This window comes from Sciurus carolinensis, chromosome 8, assembly GCF_902686445.1.
Source record: "Sciurus carolinensis chromosome 8, mSciCar1.2, whole genome shotgun sequence".
In the NCBI taxonomy this organism is placed as follows: Eukaryota; Metazoa; Chordata; class Mammalia; order Rodentia; family Sciuridae; genus Sciurus; species Sciurus carolinensis.
In genome coordinates, this window is record NC_062220.1 from 13,010,239 (window position 1) to 13,035,775 (window position 25,537).

The following is a 25,537-nucleotide window of genomic DNA, read 5'->3' on the forward strand; positions in this document are numbered from 1 at the left end:
GGTTCACAGACCATTCCTGTTTGTATAACTTTGGATTGTTAAGGAGATGACAAGTCAGCACTCCAAAGGATACTTTTGGGAGGTTTATTATGAAAAGAGACCCAGGTAAATAAACTTTGAAGAAGTGACAGTTTATTAGCACTAGAATCCAACAGAATGTAGAACTCTAGTAACCAGGCACCCACATTCTAGAGACAGTCCCTTGTTTAGCTTCCAGTTTTCTTACATGTTATAGAGTAGGTTTCATGTTGTAGAGTAGGTTTCCTCACTTCACATAATACTGTTTTATTTTTGTCAATATTTTATGAGTATACAGCAATTTATGCACGATTCTTGTTTTTAGTGCAAGATTACTGGATTATGTGCTTACCCATTATGTACATATTCATGAATTTGATCTTATTTACAGGAAGAAGACCTTAGAATTTTAAAGGTAGCTTTCAAATATTTTTAAATTCTTTTTTATTTTATATGTTGTTTAAAATTTTAATTGTGAGTAAAACCACAAAACAATAGTTACTCTCTCCACCTTGTCATGTATACTGTTTAGCAATGTAAATCCAAATTGTTATGTAATATATCTGTAGAAATTTTACCACTCAAAAATTAATAAATCTATTACCATGTTAAAAAAAAAGAACTCATTCTAATATTTCTCAAAGTTTTCCACAAAATACAAGAGGAGGAAACACTTCCAAACTCATTATAAGAAGTTAATATTACCCTGATACCAAAACCAGACAAAGACACATCAAGGAAAGATAACTTCAGACCAATATCCCTGATGAATATAGATGCAAAATTTCTTAACAAAATTTTAGCAAATCACATACAAATACATATTATAAAGATAGTGCACCATGATCAAGGAGGTTTTATCCCAGGGATGCAAGGTTGGTTCAACATCTGGAAATCAATAAAAGTAATCCACCACATCAGCAGACATAAAGATAAGAATCATATGATTATTCCAATAGATTTAGAGAGTGCAATTGATAAAATATGGCACTGCTTCATGCTCAAAACACTAGAGAAAAAATAGGGATAGTAGAAACATACCTGAACATTGTAAAGGCTAAGTTTGCTAAGCCCATGGACAAAATCATTCTAAATGGAGAAAAACTAAAAGCATTCCCCCTAAAAACTGGAACTAGGCAGGGATGCCCTCTTTCACCACTTCTATTCAACATCGTCCTTGAAACTCTAGCTAAAGCAATTACACAGAGCAAAGAAATTAAAGGGATATGAATAGGAAAATAAGAACTCAAACTACCACTATTTGTTGATGACATGATTCTACATTTAGAGGAACTGAACAATTCCACCAGAAAACTTCTAGAATTCAGAGATGAATTCAATAAAGTAACAGGATATAAAATCAACACTCATATAAATAATGCATTTTTATTCATGAGTGATGAGTCCTCTGAAAGAAAAATTAGGAAAACTACCCCATTCACAATAACCTCAAAAAAAAAAATGCTTGGGAATCAATCTAACAAAAGAGATGAAAGACTTCTACAATGAGAACTATAGAACATTAAAGAGAGAAATTAAGGAAAACCTTAGAAGATGGAAAAATCTCCCATGTTCTAGGATAGGCTGAATTAATATTGTCAAAATGGCCATACTACCATTTTAAAAGTGCTATACAGATTCAATGCAAGTGCAATTAAAATCCCAATGATGTACATTACAGAAATAGAGCAAGCAATTATGAAATTCATTAAGAAGAAGAGACGCAGAAGAGCTAAAGCAACACTCGGCAGGAAGACAACACCAGACCTTCAACCATACCCAAGAGCAGTTGTAACAAAAACAGCATGGTATTGACAACAAAATAGATAGGTAGACCAATGGACAGAATAGAGGACACAGAGAAAAACTCACATAAATACAGTTATCTCAAATTAGACAAAGGTGCCAGAAACATATAGAGGAGAAAAGACAGTCTCTTCAACAAATGGTGCTGGGAAAACTGGAAATCCATGTGCAGCAACATGAAACTAAACCCCTTATCTCTCACCCTGGACAATCTCAACTCAAAATGGATCAATGACCTAGAAATTGGACCAGACAGCCTGCATCAAATTGAAGAAAACATAGGTCCAGATCTTCATCATGTCGACTTAGGACCAAACTTCCTTAACATGACTGTAAAAGCACAAGAAATAAAAGCAGGAACCAATAAGTGTGATAGATTCAACCTAATACACTTTTACTCAGCAAAGGAAACAATCAAAAATGTGAAGAGAGAGCCTACAGAGTGGGAGAAAAACTTTGCCACACATACAAAAGAGAGAGCACCAATCTCCAGAATCTATAAAGTACTCAAAAAACTTTACACCAAGAATGCAAATAACCCAGTCAATAAATGGGCTAAGGGAATGAGAAGACACCTCATAGAAGATGATCAACAGATATATGAAAATATATTCAACATATCTAGTAATAAGATAAATGAAAATCACAACTACCCTAAGATTGTACCTCACCCCAATTAGAATGTCTATTATCAAGAATACAAGCTACAGACCTGATGATATAGCCCAGTTGGTAGAGTGATTGCCTTGCAAGCACAAGTCCCTGGGTTCAATCCTTAGCACTGAATAAAAAAGAATATAAGCAATAATAAGTATTGGTGAGGATATGGGGAAAAATGTACACTCATACACAGATAGTGGGGTTGCAAATAGTTGCAGTCACTCTGGAAAGCAGTATGGGTATTCTGTAGAAAAGTAGGAATGGAACTACCATTTGATCCAGCTATCCCACACCTTGGCCTATACCCAAAGGACTTAAAATCAGCATAATACAGTGATGCAGCTACATCAATGTTTAGAGCAGTTCAATTCACAATAGCTATATTGTGGAACCAATGCTAGATGCCCTTCAATAGGTGAATCAATAAAGAAATTGTGGTATATAAACAAACTGGAATATTATTCAGCTATAAAGAAGAATAAACAAGGCATTTGCAGGTAAATGGATGGAGTTGGAGAATATCATGCTACGTGAAATAAGCCAATCCCAAAATATCAAAGGCCAAATGATTTTTCTGATAAGTGAATGATGCTACATATTGGGGATAGGGGGACAAGTTTGGGAAGAATGGAGGAAGAATGGATTGTGTAGAGGTAAACAGTGGGGTGGGGAGAAGGTGGGGGAAGGCATAAAAATAGAATGAGACACACATCAATACCCTATGTACATGTATGATTACGCAAATGGCATGACTCTACTTCATGTACAACCAGAGAAATGATAGTTGTACCCAATTTGTGTACAATGAATCTAATTTTAAAATAATGGTTTTCCCTGTATGTGTTTATATAAAGACAGTTATGATGGTAATTTATTTATCATCACTTTACTGTAATGGCAGTCACACTAGGTACTGGTGCTTGCAAGTGAATTCTAGGTGATTTAAGGCACTCATTCTGGTGTAACATGCTAGGCAGGTGTATCAATGGACCAGTATGGAAAAAATCTAAGCCATTACTAAAAAATAAAAATGAAGTAAGTAAAAAACAAAACAAAAAAAAAAACAAAATAACAGCATAAAGATTTTTCCCAAGCACCACACTTTTATTTTGATAGCAACCTACTCCATGTAGTTCCACTTAATGTTTAGTCACAGTTCCCTGGAGCACAGAGCTTAAAACGGTGGAATTAGGACTTGAACCATCTAATTGTATTTGAGACAGAGAGAAAGATTTTTGTCATAAAATACAACTAGTGCATTCATCAGTGTTCATGTATGTGGAAGGGCATCTGCATGATCCTGTAACTCCATTTTCCGTTCCTGGTTGGCTGGGCCTCTTGGAATGGGGCCACCTCACAATGTAACTTCTTCTACAATGTGCAGCAAGCAGTACTTGCTATGGATTGCCTGGGGCCCAGCTTTGTGCTTTATCTGGACAGAAGAGACTGGAAGCCCCCTGGATCAGAGCAAAATCCTCCTGTTCATTCTGAGAAGCACTCGCTGTATGTTTTATTACCGTATCAACCTAGCTAAGCAGGGAATATTTCTGAGAATTTGCTTTGTGACACGTGTGGTTCTGGGTTGGCTTAGAGTTGATCACAGGGAGAAGAAATGCATAAAAGTAGTAAGGAAATATAAAATGTCTGCCCTTGTTCTGAAATCATCATTCTATGAAACTGAGAAAAAGAAGCTCAGAGGTGCTGGACTTGGTGTTATAACCCTTGCCTGTTAAACATGAAGCCTTAGTTTGATTCCCAGCACTGAAAAAAAAAAAAGAGAGAGAGAGAGAAAGACTAGAGCATTCCAGTGGTCCTTGTGTGTGCTGACTTTTCTCTACAACTTCGCATGCTGCTCTCCATATTGGCTACCTGTCCTGCTGACCAATGGATGCCCAGCAACACCGGCCTCCCTGAGAACTCATAGAGCAGTGAACACAAAGAACAGCCACTTCATGGGCTCCAGCACAGGCCTCTTTCAGGGTCCATCCAGGGCTTGTGTGAACATCACTTATCCCAAGCTCCAGTTTGTCCCATCACCAGAGCTAGTAGAGATTTTTATTATAACTATTTTGGACATTTCCTACTCTAGGTTCTCTCCAAGTTGTGTCAGTACTGATTCCTAACATAAATGCTTTATTCCTTCATGCTCACACTGGTTAATTTTTGTGTCACTATTGACACTGCCATACAGAGTATGGATTAACCACAGCCCAAGCCAAATGTGTTCTCAATAGACAGTTTGTTACTCGTCCTCATTTTAGAGTATTTCAATGTCACTGTGTTTCATAATTCTTTCCTTTTCATATCCTTGTGATGAAATTTCTTGATCTATGGGGTCTTCAGTGTCCCTTAGAACCACTGGGCAAGCAGCCAGAAGTTAGAGTCAGAGCTTGGGATCACAGGGCTGTGGCACAAGAGGATCCCTGGTTCTAGGGTCTGATGGCACCCAGCAGGTTCTACATCTTGTCGAGGACATATCTGCTGCCAGGAATCAAAGGGCATGCAGCCAGGAACCATGTTCCACACAGCAGAGATGAAGGGTCATATATTGTCTTTCTGCTCTAAGCTGGTGCATGCTACAGATGTGCTCGAGGAAAATGGCCAGTGCGAACAGTGGTAACATGGTAGACATGAACATGATGGTAAGCATCCCCTGTGGAGAACCACTTTGTGGTGGCGGAGCCACTGTGGTTCTGCTGGTGGTTCTCACTAGGAAGTGCTCTTCATCCTCCATTTTCAAGACCTCAAATCCCCTGTAATGGGTTTTCTTTCACATAATGGGGTTTTTCTCCTCTTTATGCATAGAACTTAATCAATCACAACCTATGAATTATAACATGCAACATTGCTTATTAGTGCATGTTATGTATCTAAAACTAAAGTATGGACTTTTGGAATAACTCCCCTTCCAAAATTAACAATATGCAAGAAAGATATTATGTGGTTCCCTTGTCCCATCTCTTCACATGTTTACCAGACACATTTTCTCTCTAATATGAGGAGGGTAATGTATTTTTTCTTTTTGTATTGGATCATGCAGATTTGTTGTCAATGGAGAAATCATCTCTTAGAAAATGATTTTTCCAAACTCCTGCCTTCAGTGTCCCACTTATCTTCTACCTTCTGAGAGAACCTTCTAGATCTGTCAACCATGTCATCTGAAGACTTCCCTACAGGCATCCTCTGCCTTCTCTCACTCTTGACACCTGTCATAAACAGCTCAGCAAAACCTTCTCTAGGTGTGTTTCAGTTACACTCTGTACCTGCACTGAGGGTTCCTTCCTGTGTTCTCTGTCTCTTCTGCTGCATCATCAACAATAAACTGGGTATATCAGCAGTGTATCCTTTTCTAGCTAACTCTCTTTGCCTGGTTGCCTCATGACTTCTGTCAATCCTGAGGGTCCAGCATGGTGAGAAGACAGTGCTGAACAGTCATAGACAGCCAGTTACAAAAGTAAACACAAAAATGTGCAGTAATGTGTAGATATCTACAGATGTAGATGTGGGATTTCATGTAGACTTAACAAGAAACTATGGACAACATGGCAGAGTCTGGCAAGGATCCAGGTTTTCAAATATTTGTAGCACTTTCCATGTCAGATGGTCCCTTTATAGCCTGAACTTTATTCCCATTTTTCAAGGTCTGGGAAAAATACCCCAACATCTGAGAATTCTCCAAACCCAAATTCTCTGTCTACACACACATGTTTGAATATACCCAGAGGTCTCATTGACAGAAGCTGTGGTTTTCTCTCCCCAGGCTCCTCCCACAGGGCTCCTGAGTCTGAGGGTGGGTGGGGCAGGCTGCTGCAAGCCTTCTTGCCTAGGTCTCTGACTTCCACCCAGCACTGTGTCACTGGCACCACAGAAGTAAAAGCCGCTGTCTTCAGAATGTGCACTGGTCACCATCAGAGATGCAAAGGTGAGGTTTGGGTGACTGACAGAAAACTTGTCCTGGGCAATATCTTTTTCCCATGTGACAATGGAGCCTGGATTAGAAGTTGCCATGAGCACAAAGCTCTCTTTGGGGAACTGGCGGTACCAAAACACAATTGTGGTCTGGATGCCCACAGAGCGACACTCGATCTTCACAGAGGTCCCACTCTTACAGATGACCCTGCTTGGATGTTGAGAGACATGAGCACCAAGCCCAGAGCCTGCTGAAACACAGGGACAGAGGAGGCCAGCAGGACCAGAGTCAGGCAGGACCCAGAACACTCAGCTCTCCCACCACATTTCTCTCACCTTTCCCCTGGGGAAATCCTTTCCTCTCCCCAGGCATCCTCTCAGACTCCCTGGACCATACTCCCCTGCCTCCCCTACCTGCTGCCTCACCCTGTGCACTTCAGACAGCCTGGACACACCCTCTCACTTTTATCAGCACAAACATTCCACAATGCCTGGCCACCACCTCACTCACACCAGCACACACACACACACACACACACACACACAAGCCCACACTCCCAGGGAGGAGAAGGTTCTTACTGGGCTCCAGAAGCAGCAGAAGTAGCAGCATCTTCAGCATTGGCCTCACTCCACCTTCTCTGGAGTGGTCTGACCATGTGTCCCCTCCTTCCTTTTCCCAGCCCTGGAGGATGGGTGCCTGAACACAGGATCCTGGGGTGCTCTCATGTGCCCCTGCTGGTGGTCCTTGCCAGTGATCCAGGATGCCTCCCCATCACATGTATAGAAGGTGCTCTGATACCTGAACACTGGGGTGATTTCAATGACCTCAAATCCCCTTATGTAGCAAAGGACATGCATTCGGGTAGTAAATGCATTTTACTTGGTCCTTAGCTTCTTTGTCCCATGTTCAAAGTCATTGTCCCTGGACACCTCAGGGCTGTTAATAACTGGACTGCAGGCTGACACTGCCTTTTGAATCCATAGTGCCCAGGGCAATACTAGGATTGGAGTCTTGCTACTTCTTCATAATCACGTTGAAGTCACTACTTACCTTTCTAGAGCTCTTCCCCTCATGACCATCTCATGACAATTTCATTCAGATGTCAGTGGTCTTGATTCTAAACTAATACTTGTTTATCTTTTATGTTTCTTATAAAAAACACTACCTTATTTATCATTATTTTATTGTAGTGGCAGTCATACTAAGTACTAGAACTTGGGATTGGATTCCAAGCAGTTTAACGAACTCTTTCTATTCAAACATGCTGGGCTAGGTGTTTTAATGTACCTGTTTTGGAAAAAGTTTAGCAATTTGAAGAAAACAAAACAAAACAGAAAATTTATTAGAGCTGAAAGTTTTTTCCCAAACACCAGACATTCATTTTGATAACAGTCCTCTGGTTGAATTTGCACCTAAGTGTTAGTCATAGTTCCCTGGAGCAAGGAGCTTAAAAACGTGTAATTCAGACTTCAACCATCAAATTATATTTGTGACATATTTAAAATAATTCTTTTTTGGGGGGTTCCCAAGCATTTAACTCTGGGTTATTGGCTACTAAGTCACATCCCCAGCCTTTTGTATTTTATTTAGTGATGCTGTCATTGAGTTGCTTAGCACCTTGCATTGCTGAGGCTGGCTTTGAACTCTCAATCCTCATTTCCTCAACTTCTTGAGCAGCAGGGATTACAGGCATGCATCACAATGCCCATCTGTGAAAAAGATTTTAATCATACTAATATAACTATTGCATTGCAAGAATGTTATTGTGTCCACTAAAGGGCATCTGCATGGTCCTATGACTGCATTTTTCTTTGCTGATTGACTGGGCCTCTTTGAATGGAGTCTCACAATGTAACTGCTTCTTCAGTGAGTACCCATCAACTACTTGGGGCACAGTTTTGTGATTTGTTTGAGAAGAAGAGGCTGGAAGCCCCCTCCATCAGAGTAAAACCTTGCTTTTCATTCTGAGAAGCACTCACTGTATGTCTTGTAAGTGTGTCAACATAGCTAAGCAACAAATGTTTCTTAGAATTTCCTTTGTGGCATGTATGTTTCTGGGTTGGCTTAGAGTTGATCACAGGGAGAAGAAATGCATAAAAGTATCAAGGGAAAATGAAATGTCTGCCATTGTTCTGAAATCATCATTGATAAGAAGTTGTGAAAATGATCAGAGGTATGGACTTGGTGCTATACCCCTTGCCTAGTACACATGAAGCCCTGGGTTTGATTCCCAACAGTGAAGAAAAGAAGAGAATAAGAGTGCCTGTGGTTCACGTGTGTGCTGGCCTTTCTCTAGCACTTCACATCCTGCTGTCCATGCTGACCACTACCCTGCTGACCAGCAGACACCCAGCCACACTGGCCTCCCTGAGAACTCATGGAGCAGTGAACACAAAGAGCAGCCACTTCATGGGCTCCAGCACAGGCCTCTTTCAGGGTCCAACCAGAGCTTGGGGGAACATCACTTATTCCAAGCTCCAGTTTGTCCCATCACCAGAGCTAGTAGAGATTTTTACTGTAACTATTTTGAACATTTCCTACTCTAGTTTCTCTCCAAGTTGTGTCAGGACTGATTCCTATCATACATGTTTTATTCCTTCATGTTCACGCTGGTTAATTTTTGTGTCACTATTGACACTGCCATACAGAGTATGGATTAACCACAGACCAAGCCAAACGTGTTCTCAACAGATGCTATATTACTAGTCCAATATCTTGGAGTATTTCAATGTCACTCTGTTTCATAATTCTTTGCTCTTTTATGCTTGTGATAATATTTCTTGATCTCCAGGGTCCTCAGTGTCCCTGAGAACCACTGGGCAAGCAGGCAGAAGTTAGAGTCAGAGCTTTGGATCACAGGGCTGTGGTACAAGAGGAGCCTGGGTACTGGGGTCTGATGGCACCCAGCAGGTTCTACATCTTTGCTCAGGACATATCTGCTTCCGGGAACCAAAGGGCATGCAGCCAAGAACAGTGTTCCACAGGACAGAGGTGAAGGTCATATACTGTCTTTCTGCTCTAAGCTGGTGCATGCTAGAGATGTGCTTGAGGAAAATGGCCAGTGCCGATGGTGGTGAGCACATCCCCTGTGGGATGCTGGTGGCTGAGCCACTGAGGTTCTGCTCCTGGTTCTCACTAGGAAGTGCTCTTCATCCTCCATTTTCAAGCCCTCAAATACCCTATAACCCTTTCATGTAATGGGTTATCTTTTTCCTCTTTAGGCATAGAACTTAATCAATAACATGCAGGCATTGCTTATCAATGCATGTTATTTATCTAAAACCAAACTAGGGGCTTTTGAAATAACTCCCCCTCCAGAAATAATGATATGCAAGAAAGATGTTATGTGGTTCCCATGCCCCATCTCTTCACAGTTTTACCAGACACATTTTCTTCTCTAATATGAAGATACTAGTGTATTTTGCTCTTTTTTCTACTGCATCATGCAGATTTGTTGTCAATGGAGAAATCATCTCTTAGGAAATGATTTTTCCAAACTCCTGCCTTCAGTGTTCCACTTATCTTCTACCTTCTGACAGAACTTTCTAGATCTGTCAACCATGTCATCTGAAGACTTTCCTACAGGCTTCCTATGCCTTCTCTCACTCTTGACACCTATGTCATAAACAGCTCAGCAAAACCTTCTCTAGGTGTGTTTCAGTTACACTCTGTACCTGCACTGAGGGTTTCCTCCTGTGTTCTCTGTCTCTTCTGCTGCATCATCAACAATAAACTGGATACCTCAGCAGTGGATCCTTCAATAACTCTCCCTGCCTTCTAGACGCATTATTACTTTTCATCTTGAGGGTTCAGCAAGGTGAAAAGAGAGTGTTGAACAGACATAGAGAGCCAGCTACCAAAGGAAACACAGAAATGTATAGCAAGTGTAAACAGACGGTCTACAGATGTAGCTGTGGATTTACAAGTAGATTTATCAAGAACATATGGAAACATGGCAAAGGTAGGCAATAATTCAGGTCTTCAAAGATTTGGGGAAATTCATTCCCATTTTTCTGGGTCTCGAAAAAATTACCATCCCTCATCCCATGAACTTCCACACTCAAACTCTCTGTCTATGCACACGCACACACACACATGAATATTTCCGATGTCTCATTGAGAGAAGCTGTGGTTTTCTCCTCTACAGGCTCTTCCCCAAGGCCTCCTGGGGTCTGAGGGTGGGCAGGGCAGGCAGCTGCAAGCCTTCTTGCCTAGGTCTCTGACTTCCACCCAGCACTGTGTCTCTGGCACCACAGAAGTAAAAGCTGCTGTCTGCAGAATCTGTACTGGTCACCATCAGAGATGCAAAGGTGAGGTTTGGATGACTGATGGGAAACTTGTCCTGGGCAAAACCTTTTTCCCATGTGACAACAGAGCCTGGATTAGAAGTTGCCATCAGCACGAAGCTCTCTTTTGGGAACTGGCGGTACCAAAACACAGTAGAGGCCTGGATGCCCACAGAGTGACACTCGATCTTCACAGAGGTCCCACTCTTGCAGATGGCCCTGCTTGGATGTTGAGAGACATGAGCACCAAGCCCAGAGCCTGCTGAAACACAGGGACAGAGGAGCCCAGCAGGACCAGAGTCAGGCAGGACCCAGAACACTCAGCTCTCCCACCACCTTTCTCCAGCCCCAGGGAAATTCTTTCCTCTCCCCAGGCATCCTCTCAGACTCCCTGGGACCATACTCCCCTGCCTCCCCTACCTGCTGCCTCACCTGGACACACACTCTCACTTTTATAAGCACAAACATTCCACAATGCCTGTCCACCACTTGACTCACACCAGCACACACACACACAAGCCCACACTCCCAGGGAGGAGAAGGCTCTTACTGGACCCTAGAAGCAGCAGAAGCAGCAGCATCTTCAGCATTGGCCTCACTCCACCTTCTCTGGAGTGGTCTGACCATGTGTCCCCTCCTTCCATCCCCCAGCCCTGGAGGATGGGAGCCTTATCACAGGATCCTGGGGTGCTCTCATCTGCCCCCTGCTGGTGGTCCTTGCCAGTGATCCAGGATGCCTCCCCATCCCATGTATAGAAGGTGCTCTATACCTGAACACTGGGGTGATTAATGAGTTTCTTATGTGGCAAAGGACATGCATTCGGGTAGTAAATGCATTTTACTTGGTCCTCAGCTTCTTTGTCCCATGTTCAAAGTCATTGTCCCTGGATCCTCAGGGCTGTTAATCACTGGACTGCAAGCTGACACTGCCTTGTGAATCCAAAGTGTCCAGGGCAACACTAGGGCTGGTGGCTTGCTACTTCTTCATAACACTGTCGAAGGCACTTCTTACCTTCCCAGAGCTCTTTCCCTCCTGACCATCTCATGACAATTCTCTTCACATTGTTAGTGGACCTGATTCTAAAGAAATATTGGCTAGCCCCAGCCATCTGTCACCAGCAGCCCTGGCTGTCTGTCTGCAGTGCATGCTTGCCATGGGCAGTCCAGCACCTATTCTGCAGCTGACTCTCTATGAACTCGTGGGGCACCTCTACCCACCAGGATGGATTGTTCCCAACCTGGATGCCACCATCCCTAGTCAGGAAGCTCCCTTATTGGAAAACCACCTTATCAAGTTCTTCTCAGGCATCAGGTTACTGAAGACTAGGAGATTCGAAGAGAATAGTACAGTTTATTTTAGTATTTTTAAATTAGTAGTATTATTACCATTATTCCTATTATATCTACTATTTTTTTTACAGTTTTCTTTTATTAATAGTTTTCTCACTCTCTCAATTTTCCTTTTATCTATTGGTTGTCTTGGAGACTCTTGCTCTCTTTTCTTATATGAACAACCTATTTCTTTTAATCCTGCTTTCACTATTCCTATGACATAGTACCTCTATATACACACTTCTTGTCTCATTAACGTTATATCCTACAACCTTCCCCATCCTCTTTGTCCACCATTAGAAATTTTGGTCCTTCTTGCAAACCCATTGGTTATGCTGTAGATAATAATTGAACTCCTCATCTCTGTTTATTAAGATAGTAGGGTTAATATCCTAATAGGGAACATTTGGATTAAGGAAGCATACTGTTTGTATGGTTTGCTGGTAATATTGATATCTCATTTCAATGTGAAGTATTGGAAACCCACAGGGATTTATATGCCTACAGGAGGAAACATCAATACAACAGAGTCTCATTGCTAGAGGTAAAGATAAAAAACAACATGAGAAAACAAGGGAAGAATGTGTCCCAAACAAACCTAGATACTATATTAGTAGAATACAATGACAGCATGGCAGAAGAAATGTAAGAAAGGGAGTTCAGAACGTACATAATTTAAATGATCCAAGAAGGAAATGTTGAGATAAGAGAGCAAATGCCACCAATGAATGATCGCACCAATAAACAGTTAAAAGAGCAAAGGCAGCAAGCAAAAGATTATTTCAATAAAGAAATAGAGATTCTGAAAAAAATCAAACAGAAATCCTTGAAATGAAGAAAAGAATAAACCAAATTAAAAACTCAATAGAAAACATCACCAATAGGCTAAATCACTTGGAAGAGAGAATCTCAGGCAATGAAGACAAATTATTTAATCTTGAAAATAAAGTTGACCAAACAGAGAGGATGGTGAGAAATCAAAAATGGAACCTCCAAGAATTATGGGATGTCATGAAAACATCAAATTTAAAAGGATTGGGATTGAGGAAGGTACAGAGATACAAACCAAGGGAATGAATAATTTATTCAATGAAATAATATCAGGAAATTTTACAAATCTGAAAATGAAAGGGAAAACCAAATACAAGAGACTTACAGGACACCAAATGTACAATATTACCGCAGATCCACTACAAGGCAATCAACAAACATATGAAAAAAATGTTCAACATCCTTAGTAATAAGAGAGATGCAAATCAAAACTACACTAAGATTCCATCTCACCCCAATTAGAATGGCGATTTTCAAGAATACAAGCAACAATAGGTGTTGGAAAGGAAGTGGGGCTGCAAATTAGTGCAGTCACTCTGGAAAGCAGTGTGGAGATTCCTTAGAAAACTTGGAATGGACCTACCATTTGACTCAGCTATCCCACTCCTTGGCCTATACCCAAAGGACTTAAAATCAGCATACTACAGAGATACAGCCACAACAATGTTCATAGCTACTCAATTCACAATAGCCAGATTGTGGAACCAACCTAGATGCCCCTCAATTTATGAATGGATAAAGAAACTGTGGTATATATATACAATGGAATATTACTCAGCCATAAAGAATAATAAAATTATGGCATTTGCAGGCAAATGGATGCAGTTGTAGAATATCATGCTAAGGGAGATAAGCCAACCTCAAAAAACCAATGGATGAATGATCTCACTGATAAGCTGATGATACACATATAGGGGGTGGGCGGGGGGCAAGAATGGAGGAAGGAGGGACTGTGTAGAGGGATAAGAGGGGTGGGAAGGATGGGGAGGGAGAAAAAAATACAGAATGAATCAAAAACTATTACCCTAGGTAAATGTATGATTACACAAATGGCATGCCTCTACTTCATGTACAGAGAAACAAGATGTATCCTATTTGTTTACAAAAAAATGAATTAAAAATAAAAGAAATTAAAGGGATGTGAATAGGAAAAGAGGAATTCAAACTATCACTATTTGCTGATGACATGATTCTACATTTAGAGGATCTGAATAATTCCACCAGAAAATTTCTAGAATTCAGAGATGAATTCAATAAAGTAACAGGGTATAAAATCAACACTCATATATCTAATGCATTTTTATTCATAAGTGATGAATCCTCTGAAAGAAAAATTAGGAAAACTACCCCATTCACAATAGTCTCAAAAATAAATAATCAATCTAACAAAAGAGATGAAAGACATCTACAATGAGAAATATAGAAAAGTAAAGAGAGAAATTAAGGAAAACCTTAGAAGATGGAAAAATCTCCCATGTTCTTGGATAGGCTGAATTAATATTGTCAAAATGTTCATACTACCAAAAGTGCTATAAAAATTCAATGAAAGTCCAGTTAAAATCCCAAAGATGTAACTCATGGAAATAGAGAAAACAATCATGAAATTCATTTAGAAGAATAAGAGACCTGGAATAGCTAAAACAATCCTTAGTAGGAAGAGAGAAGCAGGTGATATCACAATACCAGGTCTTCAACTATACCTAACAGCAATAGTAAAAAAAAATGGCATAGTACTGAACACCAAAATAGACAGGTAGACCAAAGGTACAGAATAGAGGACATAGAGAAAACTTCACATCAATACATTTATTTCATACTAGACAAAGATGTCAAAAGCATACAATGAAGAAAAGAAAGCCTCTTCCAAAAAAATGAAGCTGGAAAAACTGGAAATCCATATCCAGCAAAATGAAGCTTAACCCCTCTCCCTTCTCCTGCACAAAACTCAACTCAAAATGGATCAAGGACTTAGAAAGTAGACCAGAGACCCTGCTCTGAATGGAAGAAAACGTAGGTCCAAATGTTCATCATGTCTACTTAGGATAAAACTTCCTTAACATGACTCCAAAAGCACAAGAAATAAAAGCAGGAATCAATAATTGGGATAGATTCAATCCAAAAAGCATTTTCTCAGCAAAGGAAACAATCAACTGTGTGAAGAGAGAGCCTACAGGGTGGGAGAAAATCTTTGCCACACACACTTCAGATAGAGCACCAATCTACAGAATCTATAAAGTACTCAAAAAACTTTACACCAGGAATACAAATAACCCAATCAATAAATGGACTAAGGAAATGAGTAAATACTTCACAGAAGAAGATCTACAAGCAATCAACAGGTTATATGAAAAAATGTTCAACAGCTCTAGTAATAAAAGAAATGCAAATCCAAACTACCCTAAGATTTCATCTCACATCAATTAGAATGTCTATTATCAAGAATACTGGCAACAATAGGCATTGGTGAAGATGTGAGGAAAAAGGTACACTCATATATTGCTGGTCGGGTTGCAAACTGGTGCAGCCACTCTAGAAAGCAGTATGGAGATTCCTTAGAAAACTTGGAATAGAACCACAATTTAATCCAGCTATCCCACTCCTTGGCCTATATCCAAAGGACTTAAAATCAGCAAACTACAGTGACGCAGCTACATCAATGTTTATAGCAGGTCAATTCACAATAGCTAGATTGTGGAACCAACCTAGATGTCCTTCAATACATGAACGGATAAAGAAACGGAGGTATATATACACAATGGAATATTATTCTGCTATAAAGAAGAATAAACTTATGGCATTTGCAGGTCAATGGAAGGAGTTGGAGAATATCATGCTAATTGAAATTAGTCAATCCCACAAAACCAAAGGCAGAATAATTTCTAGCTAAGTGGATGATGATACATAATGGCGTATGGGGAGGTGGTAAGGGAAGAATGGAGGAAAGATGGATTGTGTAGAGGTCAATGAGGGGTGGGAATGGGGTGAAGGGTGGGAAAGATAGTCAATGAGACACACATCATTACCCTATGTACATGTATGAATACGCAAATGGTATGACTCTACTTCGTGTGAAACCAGAGAAAAGATACTTGTACCCCATTTGTGTACAATGAATCTAAATTTAAAAATATTGGTTTACCCTGTGTGTCTTCATGTAAACACAGTTATGATAGTAATTTACTTATCATCATTTTACTAGAATGGTGATCACACTGGGTATTGTTGTTTGTAAATGAATTCTAGGTGGTTGAAGGAACACATTCTGTTGTAACATGCTAGGTTAGGTGGATTAGTGAACTGGTTTTGAAAAAAATCTAGCAATCAAAATAGCAAGTAAAACCAAAACAAAACAAAACAAAAAACTGCTGAAAGGTTTTTCCCAAGCACCACACTTTCTTTTGATAGCAGCCTACTCGTTGTAGTTCCACTTAATGTTTATTAGTCACAGTTCCCTGGAATGGGGAGCTTAAAACGGTGGAATTAGGACTTGAACAATCTAATTGTATTGGTGACACAGTGAGAAAGATTTTTGTCATAAAATACAACTAGCGCATTGCCTAGTGCTCATGTATGTGGAAGGGCATCTGCCTGTTGCTATAACTTCATTTTCCTCTCCTCGTTGGCTGGGCTTCTTGGAATGGGGCCAACTCACAATATAATTTCTTCTACAATGTGCAGCAAGCGGTACTTGCTATGGATGGCCTGGGGCCCAGCTTTGTGCTTTGTCTGGACAGAAGAAGCTGGAAGCCCCCAGGATCAGAGCAAAATCCTCCTGTTCATTCTGAGAAGCACTCGCTGTATGTTTTGTTACCGTGTCAAATTAGCTAAGCAGGAAATATTTCTGAGAATTTCCTTTGTGACATGTATGGTCCTGAATTGGCTTAGAGTTGATCACAGGGAGAAGAAATGCATAAAAGTATCAGGGGAAAAAAATGTCTGCCATTGTTCTGAAATCGTCATTCTATGAAACTGAGAAAAAGAAGCTCAGAGGTGCTGGACTCTGTGTTATGGCCCTTGCCTAGTACACATGAAGGCCTGGGTTTGATTCCCCGCACTGAAGAAAAAAAAAATAAAAGAGGGAGTATAGAGCTTGCCTGTGGTTCATGTGAGTGCTGACCTTTCTCTACTACTTCACATCCTGCTGTCCATGCTGGCCACCAGCCCTGCTGACCAGTGGACACCCAGCCACACTAACCTCCCTGAGAACTCATGGAGCAGTGAACACAAGGAGCAGCCACTTCCTGTGCTCCAGCACAGGCCTCTTTCAGGGTCCATCCAGGGCTTGGGTGAACATCACTTATCCCAAGTCCAGTTTGTCCCATCACCTAGGAAATTAGAGGGTTTTTTTGTTTTTTAAGCTATTTTGGACGTTTCCTAATATAATTTCTCCCGAAGTTGTGTCACCTATCACACATGTTTGATTCCTCCGTGCTCATACAGGTTGATTTTTGTGTCACTATTTACACTGCCAATCAGAGTATGGGTTAACCACAACCAAAGTCAAAAGAGTTCTCAATACACAGTTTGTTACTCGTCCTTATTTTTCGAGTATTTCTATATCAGGACATTTCATAATTCTTTCCTATTTTTATCTTTGTGATAAGTTTTCTTGATAGCCAGGGTCCTCAGTGTCCCTTTGAACCACTGGGCAAGCAGCCAGAAGTTAGAGTCAGAGCTTGGGATCACAGGGCTGTGGCACAAGAGGAGCCCTGGTTCTGGGGTCTGATGGCACCCAGCAGGTTCTGCATCTTTGCCCAGGACATATCTGCTGCCAGGAGCCAAAGGGCATGCAGCCAAGAACAATTTTCCACAGGACAGAGGTGAAGGTGATATATTGCCTTTCTGATCTAAGCAAGTGCATGATGAAGATTTGCCTGAGGATAAAGGCCAGTGCCGATGGTGGCAAACACGGTAGACAAGAACATGATGGTAAGCATCCCCTGTGGGATGGTGGTGGTTGAGCCACTGTGGTTCTGCTCCTGGTGCTCTTTATCCTCCAGTTTCAAGACCTCGAATACCCTGCATACCTTTCTTATAATGGGTTATCTTTCTCCTCTTTATGCATAAAACTGAATCAATCTCAACCTTGAATCATAACATGCAGGCATTGCTTATCAATGCATGCTATTTATCTAAAACTAAACTATGGGATTTTGAAATAACTCCCCTTCCACAAATAATGATATGCAAGAAAGATGTTATGTGGTTCCCTTGTCCCATCTCTTCACAGGTTACCAGACACATTTTCTTCTCTAATATGAGGAGGCTAATGTATTTTGCTCTTTTCCTACTGCATCATGCAGATTTTGTGTCAATGGAGAAATCAACTCTTAGGATATGATTTTTCCAAGGTCCTGCCTTCAGTGTTCCACTTATCTTCTACCTTCTGACAGAACTTTCTAGAGAACTTTCATGGTTTCTGTCAACCATGTCATCTGAAGACTTCCCTACAGGCATCCTCTGCCTTCTCTCACTCTTGACACCTGTCATAAACAGCTCAGCAAAACCTTCTCTAGATGTGTTTCAGTTACACTCTGTACCTGCAGAGAGGGTTTCCTTCTGTGTGCTCTGTCTATTCTGCTCCATCATCAACAATAAACTGCATACCTCAGCATTGGATACTTTTATGATTAACTCTTTCTGCCTCATTGCCTCATGACTTCTCTCAATCTTAAGGGTCCAGCATGGTGATAAGACAGTGCTGAATAGTCATAGAGAGTCAGCTACCAAAGGAAACATAGAAATGTACAGTGATGTGTAGATGTCTATAGATGTAGCTGTGGGATTGCATGTAGATTTATCAAGAACATATGGACAACATAGCAGAATCAGGCAATGATCCAGTTCTTCAAATATTTGGAGAACTTTCCATGTCAGTTGGTCACTTTATTGACTAAAATTGATCCCCTTTTTTGAAAGTGTGGGAAAACACCCTAACATCCTACAATCGTCCACACCCAAATTCTCTGTGTACTCACACACACGAGTACTCCCAGAGGTCTCATTCAGAGAAGCTGTGGTTTTCTCTCCCCAGGCTCCTCCCACAGGGCTCCTGGGTCTGAGGGTGGGTGGGGCAGGCTGCTGCAAGCCTTCTTGCCTAGGTCTCTGACTTCCACCCAGCACTGTGTCTCTGCACCACAGAAGTAGAAGCCGCTGTCTTCAGAAAGTGCACCCGTCACCATCAGAGATGCAAAGGTGTAGTTTGGGTGACTGACAGAAAACTTGTCCTGGGCAATATCTTGTTCCCAGGTGACATCAGAGCCTTGATTAGAAGTTGCCATGAGCACGAAGCTCTCCTTTGAAAACTGGCGGTACCAAAACACAGTTGTGGACTGGAAATTCACAGAGTGACACTCGATCTTCACAGAGGTCCCACTCTTACAGATGGCCCTGCTTGGATGTTGAGAGACATGAGCACCAAGCCCAGAGCCTGCTGAAACACAGGGACAGAGGAGCCCAGCAGGACCAGAGTCAGGCAGGACCCAGAACACTCAGCTCTCCCACCACCTTTCTCCCAGCCCCAGGGAAATCCTTTCCTCTCCCCAGGCATCCTCTCAGACTCCCTGGGACCATACTCCCTGCCTCCCCTACCTGCTGCCTCACCTTGTGCACTTCAGACAGCCTGGACACACCCTCTCACTTTCATAGGTACAAACATTCCACAATGCCTGGCCACCACTTCACTCACACCAGCACACACACACACACAAGCCCACACTCCCAGGGAGGAGAAGGCTCTTACTGGGCCCCAGAAGCAGCACAAGCAGCAGCATCTTCAGCATTGGCCTCACTCCACCTTCTCTGGAGAGGTCTGACCATGTGTCCCCTCCTTCCATCCCCCAGCCCTGGAGGATGGGTGCCTGAACACAGGATCCTGGGGTGCTCTCATCTGCCCCCTGCTGGTGGTCCTTGCCAGTGATCCAGGATGCCTCCCCATCACATATGTAAGGTGCTCTGAGACCTGAACACTGGGGTGATTAATGAGTTTCTTATGTGACAAAGGACATATATTTGGGTAGTAAAAGCATTTTGCCCAATCCTTAGCCTCTTTGTCCTATCTTCAAAGTCATTGTCCCTGGACACCTCAGAGCTGTTAATCACTGGACTGCAGGCTGACTCTGCCTTGTGAATCCACAGTGCCCAGGGCATCACCTGGGCTGGAGGATGGCTGCTTCTTCATAACCAAGCTGAAGGCACTTGTTACCTTCCAAGACCTCCTCCCCTCATGACCATCTCATGACAGTTCCCCTCATGTGGCAGTGGACTTGATTCTAAAATATTACTGGTTTTCTCTGTATGTCTTCATGTATGGACAGTTTTGACATTAATTTATTTATCATCCTTTTACTGAAATTGTGGTCACACTAGGTACTGGTGAGCGGACATGGATTCTAGGAGGCTTAAGGAGCTCTTTCTGTGTGAACATGCTGGGCTACTTGTTTTGAAGAAGTCTAGTAAATACTAAAAAAATCAAAAGAAAACATGTAAATAAAAACAGTTTAAAGGTTTTTCTGGAGCACCACACTTTCATTTTGAGAGCAGGCTACTTGTTGTCCTTCCACTTAACATTTAGTCATAGTTCCCTGGAGCAGGGAGCTTAAAAAGGTGGAATTAAGGTTTGAGACTTCAAGCTATATTTGTGACATAGTGGACCTAGTGAAAAAGATATTGTCATAAAAATACAACTATTGCATTGCGTCAGTGTTCATGTATGTGGAAGGGCATCTGCATGATCCTGTAATTCATTTTCCCTTCCTGGTTGGCCGGGTCTCTTGAAATGTGACCACCTCACAATGTAACTGCTTCTGCAATGTGTAGCTAAGGAGTCCTTGCTATGGATGGCCGGGGGCCCAGCTTTGTGCTTTGAGAAGAGGCTGGAAACCCCCTGGATCAGAGCAAAATCCTCCTGTTCATTTTGAGAAGCACTCTCTGTGGGTTTTTGTTACCATGTCAACTTAACTAAGCGTGAAATACATTTCTGAGAATTTTCTTGTGGTATGGGTATGTATAGTTCTGGGTTGGCTTCGAGTTGATCACAGGGAGAAGAAATGCATAAAAGTGTCACGGGAAAATAAAATGTCTGTCATTTTTCTGAAATCATCATTGATATGAAGTTGTGTTAAAGAAGATGAGAAGTGCTGGACTCGGTGTTATAGCCCTTGCCTAGTACACATGAAGCCCTGGAATTGATTCCCAGCACCAAGAAAAACAAAAAGAGAAAAAGAGAGAGAGAGAGAGAGAGAGAGAGAGAGAGAGAGAGGGAACAGAATACCTGTGGATCCTGTGTGTGCTGATCTTTCCCTGCTCCACATTCTTATAAAAAGCTGGGTTGACCAACTGGACCTCCAACCCCACCAGCCTTCTGGAGAACTCACACGGCAGTGGACATAGATATCCAACCACCTTCAATGGATTCCAGACTCCACATCCTTCAAAGTCCGTCTATAACTTGAGTGAAGCTAATTTATCCCAAGCTTCAGTTTTCCCCATCACTACAGCTAGTTTGATTTTTTTTATGCTAATTAATTTTTTTGAACTTTAGTTATGTAGTTTCTCCCCAAGTTGTGTCTGGTCTGATTCCTATCATAAATTTTGATTCCTTCGTGCTCATACTGGTTCATTTTTGGGTCATTACTGACACTTCCATGCACAGTACAGATTAGTCACAGTCCAAATCAAACATATTGTCAATAGTCAGTTTGTTATCAGTACTTATTTTTAGAGGATTTCAATGTCAGTTTGTTTTGTACTTTTTGTTTTTTCTATCCCTGTGATGAGATTTCTTGAAGTCAGGGCATCTTTAGTGTCCACAGGAACTGTTAGGTAAGAGTCAGAGCTCTGGGATCACTGAGGGTGGATCCTGATACTGGGGTCTGATAGCCCCTAACAGTTCTACGACTTTGCACAGGACATATCTGCTGCCAGGAACCTAAGGCCATGAAGTCAAGAATCGTGTTCCAAGGGCAGAGGTAAAGGGTCATGCATCATCTTTCTGCTCTGATCTGGTACATGCTACAGATTTGCTTGAGGGAAATAGTAAGGGTAGATGATGGTAAGTGTCCCCTATGGACAGTCCACTCAGTGGTGGCTGAGCCAACTCAATTCTACTCCCCAGTTCTCACTAGGAAATGCTCTTCATTCTCCATTTTCAAAACCTCAAATCCCCTGTAACACTTTCATATATTTGTTTTTTTCTCTCTTTTTCCATATAGAACTTAATCAGTCTTAACCAGTAATTAAAACATTCAGGCATTGCCTGACAGTGCATGGTCATTTGTTTAAAACTAAATCATGGCCTTTTAAAACATCTCCCCCACCAAAAACAACAATGTGTGAGACAGATGCTATGTGGTTTCCTTGTAACATCTCTTCACATGTTTATGTACAAAATTCCTTCTTGTAATAAATGGCACTAATGTGTTTTGCTCATTTTCTATGGGATCATGTATATTTATTGGTCAATGTCATTTTTTGTTTTCTCTTAGAAAATGATTACTCCAAGGTTCTACCTTCAGTGCTCTACTTGTGATCTTCTACCTTGTGACAGAACTTTCTCACCTCTCGGCCATGTGATCTAAAGTCTTACTATAGGGTTCCTCTGACTTCTCTCACTATTAACCCAAATCTGCAGAACAGCTCAGCAAAACCCTCTCAAGGTAAGTTTCAGATATGCTCGGTACCTGTAGAGAGGGTTTTACCACAGCAGTGGATCCTTATGAGTAAACCTCTCTGCCTGGTTGCCTCATGACTTTTTTTGATCTTGAGGGTCCAGCAAGGTGACAAGACTGTGCTGAACTTCATAGATAGCCAGCTACCAAACAAAAAATCAAAGAAATATACAGCAATGTGTAGCTGTCTGCATATGTAGCTTTGGGATAGCGTGCAGATTTATCAAGAACATATGGACAACATGGTAGTCAGGCAATGACCCATGTCTTCAAATACTTGGGGAACTTTCCATGTCAGTTGGTCACATTATTGGCTGAACTTTATTCCCATTTTTCAACATCTGGGCAAAATTATCTACCACCACAATCCTCTACACCCAGATTCTCTTTCTACATCACTCTGCACCCCACAACAATGTTTGCAGAGGTCTCATTGAGAGAGAAGCTGTGGTTTTCTCTCCCCAGGCTCCTCCCACAGGGCTCCTGGGTCTGAGGGTGGGCGGGGCAGGCTGCTGCAAGCCTTCTTGCCTAGGTCTCTGACTTCCACCCAGCACTGTGTCACTGGCGCCACAGAAGTAAAAGCTGCTGTCTGCAGAATCTGTACTGGTCACCATCAGAGATGCAAAGTTGAGGTTTGGGTGACTGATGGGAAACTTCTCCTGGGCAAAACCTTTCTCCCAGGTGACATCAGAGCCTTGAATAGAAGTTGCCATGAGCACAAAGCTCTCTTTGGGGAATTGGCGGTACCAAAACACAGTTCTGGCCTGGATGCCCACAGAGTGACACTCGATCTTCACAGAGGTCCCACTCTTACAGATGTCCCTGCTTGGATGTTGAGAGACATGAGCACCAAGCCCAGAGCCTGCTGAAACACAGGGACAGAGGAGGCCAGCCAGGACCAGAGTCAGGCAGGACCCAGAACACTCAGCTCTCCCACCACCTTTCTCCCAGCCCCAGGGAAATCCTTTCCTCTCCCCAGGCATCCTCTCAGACTCCCTGGGACTGTACTCCCCTGCCACCCCTACCTGCTGCCTCACCCTGTGCACTTCAGACAGCCTGGACACACCCTCTCACTTTTATCAGCACAAACATTCCACAATGCCTGGCCACCACCTCACTCACACCAGCACACACACACACAAGCCCACACTCCCAGGGAGGAGAAAGTTCTTACTGGGCCCCAGAAGCAGCACAAGCAGCAGCATCTTCAGCATTGGCTTCACACCACCTTCTCTGGAGAGATCTGACCACATGTGCCCTACTTCTTTCCCCAACCCTGGAGGATGGGTGCCTGAACACAGGATCCTGGGGTGCTCTCATCTGCCCCCTGCTGGTGGTCCTTGCCAGTGATCAGGATGCCTCCCCATCCCATGTATAGAAGGTGCTCTGAGACCTGAACACTGGGGTGATTAATGAGTTTCTTATGTGGCAAAGGACATGCATTCAGGAAGTAAATGCGTTTTACTCAGTCCTCAGCTTCTTTGTCCCATGTTCAAAGTCATGGTCCCTGGACACCTCAGGACTGTTAATCACTAGACTCAGGCTGACACTGCCATGTGAATCCAAAGTGTCCAGGACAATACTAGGGCTGGTGGCTTGCTTCTTCTTCATAACCCAGTTGAAGTCACTTCTTCCCTTCTAATTGCTCTTCCCCTCAAGACCATCTCATGACAATTCTGTTTACATATCAGTGGATTGATTCTAAAATAATTCTGGTTTATCTTCTATGTTTTCTTGTTAAAACAGTACCCTATTTATCATTACTTTATTGTAATGGAGGACATACTAAATACTAGAGAATGGGATTGGATTCCAGGTGGTTTAAAGAACTCTTTCTATTCAAACATGCTGGGTTAGCTGTTTTAATGGACCATTTTTGGAAAAAGTTTAGCATGTCAAAACAAGACAGAAAGTTCATTGGAGCTGAAAGTTTTTTCCCAAACACCAGACATTCATTTTGTTAACAGCCTCCTGGTTGCACTTGCACCTAAGTGTTAGTCATAGTTCCCTGGAGCACAGAACTTTAAAGCATGGAATTCAGACTCCAACCATCAAATTATATTTGTGACACAGTTAAAATGATTCTTTTTGTGGAAGTTCCCACAGATTTAACTCTGGGTCATTGGCTACTAAGCTACATCACCAGCCTTATTTTGTATTTTTTAGAGATGTTCTCACTGAGTTGCTTAGTACCTTGCTTTTGCTAATCATACTAATGTAACTATTGCATTGAATGAGTGTTAATGTATCTGCTGAAGGGCATCTGCATGGTCCTGTGACTGCATTTTCCTTTGCGGATTGACTGGGCCTCTTTGAATGGAGTCTCACAATGAAACTGCTTCTGTAATGAGCACCTATCCACTACCTGGGGCACAGCTTTGTGATTTGTTTGAGAAGAAGAGGTTGTATGCCGCCATGATCAGAGTAAAATCTTGCTATTCATTCTGAGAAGCACTCACTGTATGTCTTGTAAGTGTGTCAACTTAGCTAAGCAAGAAATGTTTCTTAGAATTTCCTTTGTGGCATGCATGGTTCTGGGTTGGCTTAGAGTTGATCACAGGGAGAAGAAATGCATAAAAGTATCAAGGGAAAATGAAATGTCTGCCATTGTTCTGAAATCATCGTTGATAAGAAGTTCTGAAAATGATCAGAGGTGTGGACTTGGTGCTATACCCCTTGCCTAGTACACATGAAGCCCTGGGTTTGATTCCCAACAGTGAAGAAAAGAAGAGAATAAGAGTGCCTGTGGTTCACGTGTGTGCTGGCCTTTCTCTAGCACTTCACATCCTGCTGTCCATGCTGCCCACTACCCTGCTGACCAGCAGACACCCAGCCACACTGGCCTCCCTGAGAACTCATGGAGCAGTGAACACGAAGAGCAGCCACTTCATGGGCTCCAGCACAGGCCTCTTTCAGGTTCTATCCAGCGACTGGGTGAACATCAGTTATCCCAAGCTCCAGTTTGTCCCATCACCACAGGAAGTAAGAAGTTTTTTTGTTTGTTTGTTTGTTTGTTTGTTTTTTAA

At 42.0% G+C, this 25,537-nt stretch overlaps 4 gene segments (V, D, J or C); all 4 read right to left on the minus strand.

Moving 5' to 3' along the window:
* Positions 1-5,837: 5,837 nt before the first annotated feature.
* LOC124991230 (T cell receptor beta variable 20-1-like) lies at positions 5,838-7,015 on the minus strand. The segment is given in 3 exon segments: positions 5,838-5,878; positions 6,321-6,644; positions 6,973-7,015. Coding segments are annotated over 3 exon segments (405 nt in total).
* Positions 7,016-10,535: 3,520 nt separating this feature from the next.
* Positions 10,536-11,273, minus strand: LOC124991231 (T cell receptor beta variable 20-1-like). The segment is given in 2 exon segments: positions 10,536-10,942; positions 11,231-11,273. Coding segments are annotated over 2 exon segments (447 nt in total).
* A 7,575-nt stretch (positions 11,274-18,848) lies between these two features.
* On the minus strand, positions 18,849-19,628 carry LOC124991233 (T cell receptor beta variable 20-1-like). The segment is given in 2 exon segments: positions 18,849-19,276; positions 19,586-19,628. Coding segments are annotated over 2 exon segments (468 nt in total).
* Positions 19,629-22,506: 2,878 nt separating this feature from the next.
* On the minus strand, positions 22,507-23,728 carry LOC124991234 (T cell receptor beta variable 20-1-like). The segment is given in 3 exon segments: positions 22,507-22,523; positions 23,053-23,376; positions 23,686-23,728. Coding segments are annotated over 3 exon segments (381 nt in total).
* Positions 23,729-25,537: the final 1,809 nt, after the last annotated feature.